At 46.3% G+C, this 12,148-nt stretch overlaps 1 protein-coding gene across 2 annotated transcripts in view; it reads right to left on the bottom strand.

Annotated features, from left to right (window-relative positions):
- The window catches only part of LOC120029073 (sortilin-related receptor-like), a 78,888-nt gene that overhangs the window by 18,231 nt on the left and 48,509 nt on the right, over positions 1–12,148 (bottom strand). For both annotated transcript variants that reach the window (XM_038974378.1, XM_038974379.1), the window contains exons 16-22: positions 11,404–11,489; positions 10,896–11,068; positions 10,543–10,674; positions 2,268–2,359; positions 1,770–2,016; positions 1,093–1,231; positions 692–865 (exon numbers count right to left, since the gene is read on the bottom strand). In XM_038974378.1, the coding sequence (XP_038830306.1) occupies positions 692–865; positions 1,093–1,231; positions 1,770–2,016; positions 2,268–2,359; positions 10,543–10,674; positions 10,896–11,068; positions 11,404–11,489 (1,043 nt within the window). The remainder of the gene's footprint in view (positions 1–691; positions 866–1,092; positions 1,232–1,769; positions 2,017–2,267; positions 2,360–10,542; positions 10,675–10,895; positions 11,069–11,403; positions 11,490–12,148) is intronic.

Here is a 12,148-nt window from a genome sequence, read left to right as displayed (position 1 = left end):
CCGGTTCCTGGCGACGGGCCCGCCGCAGGCTCTGCAGGCTTTTGGTCCAGCCCAGTACTAACACGCCTGATTCAACTCATCGCTTGGCGATTAGTTGAATTAGGTGACACGGGTGGTAGTGCTAGGTGGGAACAAAAGCCTGCACCATTGTGGATCTGTAGTACTGTGATAGGGTCGTCTGAAGGACTATGTCGAGAACCTCAATACTTTATCATGCATTTGTTTATTATCTATGTATAGTCATTTTACCTCTTTATAAATGCACATATTACCTCAATTACCTCGACTAGCCCGTACCTCTACACATTGACTCGGTACCCTTTGTATATAGCCTCGTTATTGTTATTTCATTGGGTTACTATTTTTCCTTTAGTTTATTTACAACATTTTTCTTACCTACTTTTTTCAAACTGTATTGTTGGTTAATCGCATGGCATGAATTAGTTAAGTGCTCGTAAGGAAGCATTTCACAGTAAGGTCTACCTACACCTGTTGTTTTCAGCGTATGTGACAAATAAAATGTGATTTGATCAGTAGTATTTTGTACCCACAGAGACCATTGTGTGTGTGTGTGTGTGTGTGTGTGTGTGTGTGTGTGTGTGTGTGTGTGTGTGTGTGTGTGTGTTTGTCTGTCAGAGAGCCGGAGTGCACGTATGTTAGTGTGTGTGTGTGTGTGTGTGCCATGCCTCACCTGTCTTGACGCAGGTGTTGTTGTGGAGCTGGTAGCCGGTGGGACACTGGCACTGGAGCTCCCCGCTGGCTAGGGTGGTGGTTGGCGCGCCGTCGGGGCATACACAGGTGTGGCGGTGCCCGGGCTGGGGCAGACACAGTAGGCTACAGGGTTGGTCTGCACAGGCATTATGGCCTGGAAGAGTGGAGACACACACACAGGTTTGTCATGAGCAGACAGGTACACGTAGATCCAATCATGCCATTCATCTAACTCTGCTGAAGTAGTGTGGCTGTCCAAACAAAGCTTCCAGTATTGTCCCTTCCAGAGTAGCATTCTGATAATATCTATTTAATGCTGACAATTTAAGTTCTTTGAGGGTTTATTGATTCTTAAATATGATTTTGCCGCTTGTCTCTCACCTCTGGTCTTGCCCTTGTAGAAGATTTTGAGGTCCATGACCCCGGTCAGTCTACCCACTATGAGTTCGTTGTCCTGGGAACCTGCTTTGGGAGCCTTGAAGATGCCCCTCCTTGACCAGTCATCCCAGTACAGGTCATTCTGAAAACACACACAGGCCAATGAGGATTTGCCAAGTAACTGTGAGACTATGAAAACAAACCTGGATATCTTTCTACAGTATGTGCCAGAGTTATCCCCAGTGTTGCACACTCAATAACCTAAAAGGGTAGAATTCTGCGATATGACATCATCATACACAGTTTGCCGACGTTTTGCTTCCAGACATCAATAACATTCTTATTTGCCAAGACTGCCTCTATTGGCTAATTCCAATGTGGACATGCCTCAAGGGAGGGGGCACATTTGGAAAAAGTCAATAGTGACAGTCCTGGGCAGATTGTAAATCTGTTGTTGTTGACATCTGCAAGAGTGAGGTTGACATGCTGTGTAGGATGATGTCCTACTGCAGTCTACATCGAAAGACATTAAGACAAATTAACTAAGCTTGTAAAGGCATTTATAAGGGATATTCTTCAAGAATCAACGGGTTTACATTCACTTAAATAATCAAAAACGGCTATAAATATCACAGTGGGCCTGAAAAGTCCATAAGCACACATCGGCCGTTCTAAAGTACCTTGAAAACAGCAATGGCATAGGGGTGAGGCAGGCCCTCCATGACCACGCTGCGCTGACCGCCGGCGAAGTCGGCCCGCTCGATGCGATCGCCGTAGGCCTCGGTCCAGTACAGCCATTGGTCGTCAGCCGTGATGCCGTTGGGCCAGCGGACGCCCTCGGACACGATGCATGACACGTTGGAGCCGTCCATGTAGCCTCGGTACACGCCGGCCGCACGGTCGCCCCAATCCGTCCAGAACATCAGGCTGGTAGGAGAGACGCATCACAGATTAAGGAAGTATATCAGACAGATATTAGCATTGATGTTATTTACGTTAAAGGGGCAATCTGCAGTTCAAACAAAAACAAAGCTGTAAAGTCCAAAATGTATGTAGCAATCACAGATTGCTCCTTTACCAGTCGGTCATGAGGGAGAATTTTTTTGTGTAAAAAAGGCTTTCTAAATGTATTTGATTGAAAAATGTATGGTAGTTATTCAAAGTTATTAGACTGTTACCTCTCTCCTGGCATGAGGACCAGAGCTCTGGGATGCTCCAGCACTGAGGAGTTGAGCAGAGTGTGACGTAGGTCCCCATCAGGGTTAGACACCTACACAACACAACGAGTGGGTCAACATCAGGGTTAGACACCTACACAACACAACACATGGAGTGGGTCAACATCAGGGTTAGACACCTACACAACACATACACATGGAGTGGGTCAACATCAGGGTTAGACACCTACACAACACATACACATGGAGTGGGTCAACATCAGGGTTAGACACCTACACAACACAACACATGGAGTGGGTCAACATCAGGGTTAGACACCTACACAACACATACACATGGAGTGGGTCAACATCAGGGTTAGACACCTACACAACACATACACATGGAGTGAGTCACCATCAGAGTTAGACACCTACACAACACATACACATGGAGTGGGTCAACATCAGGGTTAGACACCTACACAACACATACACATGGAGTGGGTCAACATCAGGGTTAGACACCTACACAACACAACACATGGAGTGGGTCAACATCAGGGTTAGACACCTACACAACACATACACATGGAGTGGGTCAACATCAGGGTTAGACACCTACACAACACATGGAGTGGGTCAACATCAGGGTTAGACACCTACACAACACATACACATGGAGTGGGTCAACATCAGGGTTAGACACCTACACAACACATGGAGTGGGTCAACATCAGGGTTAGACACCTACACAACACATGGAGTGGGTCAACATCAGGGTTAGACACCTACACAACACAACGAGTGGGTCAACATCAGGGTTAGACACCTACACAACACATACACATGGAGTGGGTCAACATCAGGGTTAGACACCTACACAACACATACACATGGAGTGGGTCAACATCAGGGTTAGACACCTACACAACACATGGAGTGGGTCAACATCAGGGTTAGACACCTACACAACACATGGAGTGGGTCAACATCAGGGTTAGACACCTACACAACACAACGAGTGGGTCAACATCAGGGTTAGACACCTACACAACACATACACATGGAGTGGGTCAACATCAGGGTTAGACACCTACACAACACAACGAGTGGGTCAACATCAGGGTTAGACACCTACACAACACATGGAGTGGGTCAACATCAGGGTTAGACACCTACACAACACATACACAACGAGTGGGTCAACATCAGGGTTAGACACCTACACAACACATACACATGGAGTGGGTCAACATCAGGGTTAGACACCTACACAACACATACACAACGAGTGGGTCAACATCAGGGTTAGACACCTACACAACACATACACATGGAGTGGGTCAACATCAGGGTTAGACACCTACACAACACATACACATGGAGTGTGTCAACATCAGGGTTAGACACCTACACAACACATACACAACGAGTGGGTCAACATCAGGGTTAGACACCTACACAACACATACACATGGAGTGGGTCACCATCAGGGTTAGACACCTACACAACACATACACATGGAGTGGGTCACCATCATGGTTAGACACCTACACAACACATACACATGGAGTGGGTCAACATCAGGGTTAGACACCTACACAACACATACACATGGAGTGGGTCAACATCAGGGTTAGACACCTACACAACACATACACATGGAGTGGGTCAACATCAGGGTTAGACACCTACACAACACATACACATGGAGTGGGTCAACATCAGGGTTAGACACCTACACAACACAACACATGGAGTGGGTCAACATCAGGGTTAGACACCTACACAACACAACGAGTGGGTCAACATCAGGGTTAGACACCTACACAACACATACACATGGAGTGGGTCACCATCAGGGTTAGACACCTACACAACACAACGAGTGGGTCAACATCAGGGTTAGACACCTACACAACACATACACATGGAGTGGGTCAACATCAGGGTTAGACACCTACACAACACATACACATGGAGTGGGTCAACATCAGGGTTAGACACCTACACAACACATACACATGGAGTGAGTCACCATCAGAGTTAGACACCTACACAACACAACGAGTGGGTCAACATCAGGGTTAGACACCTACACAACACATACACATGGAGTGGGTCAACATCAGGGTTAGACACCTACACAACACAACACATGGAGTGGGTCACCATCAGGGTTAGACACCTACACAACACAACGAGTGGGTCAACATCAGGGTTAGACACCTACACAACACATACACATGGAGTGGGTCAACATCAGGGTTAGACACCTACACAACACATACACATGGAGTGGGTCACCATCAGGGTTAGACACCTACACAACACATACACATGGAGTGGGTCACCATCAGAGTTAGACACCTACACAACACAACACATGGAGTGGGTCAACATCAGGGTTAGACACCTACACAACACATACACATGGAGTGGGTCAACATCAGGGTTAGACACCTACACAACACAACACATGGAGTGGGTCAACATCAGGGTTAGACACCTACACAACACATACACATGGAGTGGGTCAACATCAGGGTTAGACACCTACACAACACATACACATGGAGTGAGTCACCATCAGAGTTAGACACCTACACAACACATACACATGGAGTGGGTCAACATCAGGGTTAGACACCTACACAACACATACACATGGAGTGGGTCAACATCAGGGTTAGACACCTACACAACACAACACATGGAGTGGGTCAACATCAGGGTTAGACACCTACACAACACATACACATGGAGTGGGTCAACATCAGGGTTAGACACCTACACAACACAACACATGGAGTGGGTCAACATCAGGGTTAGACACCTACACAACACATACACATGGAGTGGGTCAACATCAGGGTTAGACACCTACACAACACATGGAGTGGGTCAACATCAGGGTTAGACACCTACACAACACAACGAGTGGGTCAACATCAGGGTTAGACACCTACACAACACAACGAGTGGGTCAACATCAGGGTTAGACACCTACACAACACATACACATGGAGTGGGTCAACATCAGGGTTAGACACCTACACAACACAACGAGTGGGTCAACATCAGGGTTAGACACCTACACAACACATGGAGTGGGTCAACATCAGGGTTAGACACCTACACAACACATACACAACGAGTGGGTCAACATCAGGGTTAGACACCTACACAACACATACACAACGAGTGGGTCAACATCAGGGTTAGACACCTACACAACACATACACATGGAGTGGGTCAACATCAGGGTTAGACACCTACACAACACATACACATGGAGTGTGTCAACATCAGGGTTAGACACCTACACAACACATACACATGGAGTGTGTCAACATCAGGGTTAGACACCTACACAACACATACACAACGAGTGGGTCAACATCAGGGTTAGACACCTACACAACACATACACATGGAGTGGGTCACCATCAGGGTTAGACACCTACACAACACATACACATGGAGTGGGTCACCATCAGGGTTAGACACCTACACAATACATACACATGGAGTGGGTCAACATCAGGGTTAGACACCTACACAACACATACACATGGAGTGGGTCAACATCAGGGTTAGACACCTACACAACACATACACATGGAGTGGGTCAACATCAGGGTTAGACACCTACACAACACATACACATGGAGTGGGTCAACATCAGGGTTAGACACCTACACAACACAACACATGGAGTGGGTCAACATCAGGGTTAGACACCTACACAACACAACGAGTGGGTCAACATCAGGGTTAGACACCTACACAACACATGGAGTGGGTCAACATCAGGGTTAGACACCTACACAACACAACACATGGAGTGGGTCACCATCAGGGTTAGACACCTACACAACACATACACATGGAGTGGGTCAACATCAGGGTTAGACACCTACACAACACAACGAGTGGGTCAACATCAGGGTTAGACACCTACACAACACATACACATGGAGTGGGTCACCATCAGGGTTAGACACCTACACAACACAACGAGTGGGTCAACATCAGGGTTAGACACCTACACAACACATACACATGGAGTGGGTCAACATCAGGGTTAGACACCTACACAACACATACACATGGAGTGGGTCAACATCAGGGTTAGACACCTACACAACACATACACATGGAGTGAGTCACCATCAGAGTTAGACACCTACACAACACAACGAGTGGGTCAACATCAGGGTTAGACACCTACACAACACATACACATGGAGTGGGTCAACATCAGGGTTAGACACCTACACAACACAACACATGGAGTGGGTCACCATCAGGGTTAGACACCTACACAACACAACGAGTGGGTCAACATCAGGGTTAGACACCTACACAACACATACACATGGAGTGGGTCAACATCAGGGTTAGACACCTACACAACACATACACATGGAGTGGGTCACCATCAGGGTTAGACACCTACACAACACATACACATGGAGTGGGTCACCATCAGAGTTAGACACCTACACAACACAACACATGGAGTGGGTCACCATCAGGGTTAGACACCTACACAACACAACACATGGAGTGGGTCACCATCAGAGTTAGACACCTACACAACACAACACATGGAGTGGGTCAACATCAGGGTTAGACACCTACACAACACATACACATGGAGTGGGTCAACATCAGGGTTAGACACCTACACAACACATACACATGGAGTGGGTCACCATCAGGGTTATACACCTACACAACACAACACATGGAGTGGGTCACCATCAGGGTTAGACACCTACACAACACATACACATGGAGTGGGTCACCATCAGGGTTAGACACCTACACAACACATACACATGGAGTGGGTCACCATCAGGGTTAGACACCTACACAACACATACACATGGAGTGGTTCAACATCAGGGTTAGACACCTACACAACACAACACATGGAGTGGGTCACCATCAGGGTTAGACACCTACACAACACATACACATGGAGTGGGTCACCATCAGGGTTAGACACCTACACAACACATACACATGGAGTGGGTCAACATCAGGGTTAGACACCTACACAACACATACACATGGAGTGGGTCAACATCAGGGTTAGACACCTACACAACACATACACATGGAGTGGGTCAACATCAGGGTTAGACACCTACACAACACAACACATGGAGTGGGTCAACATCAGGGTTAGACACCTACACAACACAACACATGGAGTGGGTCACCATCAGAGTTAGACACCTACACAACACAACACATGGAGTGGGTCAACATCAGGGTTAGACACCTACACAACACAACACAACGAGTGGGTCAACATCATCACACACTGGATTGTCTGACACTATACAGTAGCATGTCATTTATCAGGTTAGAAAATACATCTAAATCAAACAAGGCTTCAATAAGATGGAGAAAAAAAATATGAAATATTTATGCAATAAGGCCCGAGGGGGTGTGGTATTTGACCAATATATCCAGGCTGTACCACATCCGGCCGTGATTGGGAGTCCCATAGGGCGGCGCACAATTGGCCCAGCATCGTCCGGGTTTGGCCATCATTGTAAATACGATTTTTTCTTAACTGACTTGTCTAGTTAAATAAAGGTTAAATAAATAAATAAAATAAATATATACACACCATGGCTAAAGGCTGTTCTTAAGCACGACGCAACGCGGAGTGCTAGGACACAGCATTAGCCATGGTATATTGGCCATATATCACAAACTCCTGAGGTGCCTTATTGCTATTATTATAAACTGGTTAACAACGTAATTAAATTGTTTTGTCATACTCATGGTATTCGGTCTGATATACCACAGCGTTTAGCCAATCAGCATTCAGGGCTCGAACCACCCAGTTTATAAATATATATAATCTAAATAAATATACACTGCTCAAAAAAATAAAGGGAACACTAAAATAACCCATCCTAGATCTGAATGAATGAAACATTCTTATTAAATACTTTTTTCTTTACATAGTTGAATGTGCTGACAACAAAATCACACAAAAATTATCAATGGAAATCAAATTTATCAACCCATGGAGGTCTGGATTTGGAGTCACACTCAAAATTAAAGTGGAAAACCACACTACAGGCTGATCCAACTTTGATGTAATGTCCTTAAAACAAGTCAAAATGAGGCTCAGTAGTGTGTGTGGCCTCCACGTGCCTGTATGACCTCCCTACAACGCCTGGGCATGCTCCTGATGAGGTGGCGGATGGTCTCCTGAGGGATCTCCTCCCAGACCTGGACTAAAGCATCCGCCAACTCCTGGACAGTCTGTGGTGCAATGTGGCGTTGGTGGATGGAGCGAGACATGTAGTCCCAGATGTGCTCAATTGGATTCAGGTCTGGGGAACGGGCGGGCCAGTCCATAGCATCAATGCCTTCCTCTTGCAGGAACTGCTGACACACTCCAGCCACATGAGGTCTAGCATTGTCTTGCATTAGGAGGAACCCAGGGCCAACCGCACCAGCATATGGTCTCACAAGGGGTCTGAGGATCTCATCTCGGTACCTAATGGCAGTCAGGCTACCTCTGGCGAGCACATGGAGGACTGTGAGGCCCCCCAAAGAAATGCCACCCCACACCATGACTGACCCACCGCCAAACCGGTCATGCTGGAGGATGTTGCAGGCAGCAGAACGTTCTCCACGGCGTCTCTAGACTCTGTCACGTCTGTCACATGTGCTCAGTGTGAACCTGCTTTCATCTGTGAAGAGCACAGGGCGCCAGTGGCGAATTTGCCAATCTTGGTGTTCTCTGGCAAATGCCAAACGTCCTGCACGGTGTTGGGCTGTAAGCACAACCCCCACCTGTGGACGTCGGGCCCTCATACCACCCTCATGGAGTCTGTTTCTGACCGTTTGAGCAGACACATGCACATTTGTGGCCTGCTGGAGGTCATTTTGCAGGGCTCTGGCAGTGCTCCTCCTTGCACAAAGGCGGAGGTAGCGGTCCTGCTGCTGGGTTGTTGCCCTCCTACGGCCTCCTCCACGTCTCCTGATGTACTGGCCTGTCTCCTGGTAGCGCCTCCATGCTCTGGACACTATGCTGACAGACACAGCAAACCTTCTTGCCACAGCTCGCATTGATGTGCTATCCTGGATGAGCTGCACTACCTGAGCCACTTGTGTGGGTTGTAGACTCCGTCTCATGCTACCACTAGAGTGAAAGCACCGCCAGCATTCAAAAGTGACCAAAACATCAGCCAGGAAGCATAGGAACTGAGAAGTGGTCTGTGGTCACCACATGCAGAACCACTCCTTTATTGGGGGTGTCTTGCTAATTGCCTATAATTTCCACCTGTTGTCTATTCCATTTGCACAACAGCATGTGACATTTATTGTCAATCAGTGTTGCTTCCTAAGTGGACAGTTTGATTTCACAGAAGTGTGATTGACTTGGAGTTACATTGTGTTGTTTAAGTGTTCCCTTTATTTTTTGAGCAGTGTATATATATTTATAAATAAATAAATGCATTTATAAATAAATAAATATATTTATAAATAAACACATACACACAGAACAAAAATATAATCGCAACATGTGAAGTGTTGGTCCTATTTTTCATGAGCTGATATAAAAGATCCCAGAAATGTTACATACGCACAAAAAGCTTATTTCTCTAAAATGTTAAGTACACATTTTTTTTATACATCCCTGTTAATGAACATTTCTCCTTTGCCAAGATAATCCATCCACCTGACAGGTGTGGCATATCAAGAATCTGATTAAACAGCATGATCATTACACAGTTGCATCTTGTGCTGGGGACAATAAAAGGCCACTCTAAAATGTGCAGTTTTATCACACAATGCCACAGATGTCTCAAGAATTTGGCAGTAGAGAATTTGGCAGTACTTCCAACAGGCTTGACAACCGAAGACCACGTGTCCCTACGCCAGCCCAGGACCTCCACATCCGGCTCCTTCAGCTGCAGGATCCTCTGAGACCAGCCACCCAGACAGCTGATGATAGTGAGGAGTATTTCTGTCTGTAATAATGCACTTTTGTGGGGAAAAACTAATTCTGATTGACTGGGCCTGGCTCCCAAGTGGGTGGACTTATGCCCTCCCAGGCCTACCCACGGCTGCAGCCCTGCCCAGTCATGTGAAATCCATAGATTAGGGCCTAATGAATGTATTCTACTGACTGATTTCCTTATATTAACTGTAACTTAGTAAAAATCACTGAAAATGTTGCATGTTGCGTTTATATTTTTGCCCAGTATATATAAAATACTGGACAAATCCTTGTTCCTCATGTTTACCTCAATCCTCTGCGCTCCCGCGTCCACCCAGTAGAGCAGCCTGCTGATGGGGTCAAAGGTGAGGGCCTCCACATTCTGCAGGTCCTTCCTAACGATCACTTCCTGTCCCGTACTGCCATTTAGACAAAGCCTCTGGAGGGGGAGAACAGGGAGGGATGTGGTCACTGAAGTGTGTGTATATATACTTTTCACTAATCACAATTCAGTATGTACTTTGGTCACTGAAGTGTGTGTAGGATAGATTCTGTGTCCGAAATAGCAGTTAATTCCCTATATAGTACACAAGTAATGTACTATATAGGGAATAGGGTAAGTCATGGTTACATCGGAGTGCCTTCTGTGAAGGCCCTGACCTGTATGGTGTCCAGCGAGATGTCGGCCCAGTAGAGGCAGTTCCTTTCATAGTCAAAGTCCAGGGCCACGGCCTCGTGGAGACCAGAGAGGGGCAGGGCCTGGTCGGTCCCTGTGGCCAGGTCATAGCGATGGATGGAGTTCCTCACAGCGTACAGGATGAACTCATTACTCTCTGGAGAAGAACAGGAGAAAAAATAACACTTAATACAATTCATTCTAATCTATATCCATGTGAAGAGTAACAACTGGCAACAAAATAGTGACAAATAGCCTTTTATTTTGTATACAGCAGTACTGTAATCTAATCAAATGGCTACCCAGACTATTTACATTGCCCCCCTCTTTTACGCTGCTGCTACTCTGTTATTATCTATGCATAGTCACTTTAATAACTCACTAATAACTATGTGGTGCACTAATGACGGTTTCTTTTATTGGCCCATCCACCATGATGGTTATTGGTCCAGCTCGAATGACGGTTACTTAATTGAGAGAGGGGAGGCTTACCTCCTACAGGACAGGGCAGCATCTCTCCATCCAATCTGGCTTCTACATCCCCTCCACTACAGCTGTCCCCAGACACCTTTCTGTACCTGAGAGAGAGACACACACACAAACTGGTTAACAATATGGTCAGACAAACACCCACCACCCATAAAGTGTATCTTGTGCGTAGTTGTGTAAACGAGGAGTACAAACGTTTACATGTTCCCCATTTTATATACACTGAGTATATAAGAACACATGCCCTTTCCATGACAGACGAACCAGGTGAAAGCTATGATCCCTTGTGGATGTCAATTGTTCAATCCACTTCAAATCAGTGTAGATGAAGGGAAGGAAAAAGGCAGGTTAAAGAAGGATTTTTAAGCCTTGAGACAATTGAGACATGGATTGTGTATGTGTGCCATTCAGAGGGTGAATGGGCAAGACAAAATATTTAAGTGCCTTTGAACAGGGTATGGTAGTAGGTGCCAGGCGCACCGGTTTGTTTCAAGGACTGCAACACCGCTGGGTTTTTCACACTCAACAGTGTGTATCAAGAATGGTCCAACACCCAAAGGACATCCAGCCAACTTGACATAACGGGGAAGCATTGGAGTCAACATGGGCCAGCATCCCTGTGGAACACTTTCGACACCTTGTAGAGTCCATACCCCAACGAATTGAGGTTGTTCTGAGGGCAAAAGGAGGGGGGCAACTCAATATTAGGAAGGTGTTCTTAATGTTTTGTATACTCAGTGTATGTCAA

Source organism: Salvelinus namaycush, chromosome 34 (assembly GCF_016432855.1).
Source record: "Salvelinus namaycush isolate Seneca chromosome 34, SaNama_1.0, whole genome shotgun sequence".
NCBI lineage: Eukaryota > Metazoa > Chordata > Actinopteri > Salmoniformes > Salmonidae > Salvelinus > Salvelinus namaycush.
Note: the sequence above shows the minus strand (reverse complement) of the source record. Positions and strands in the feature narration are given on the sequence as shown.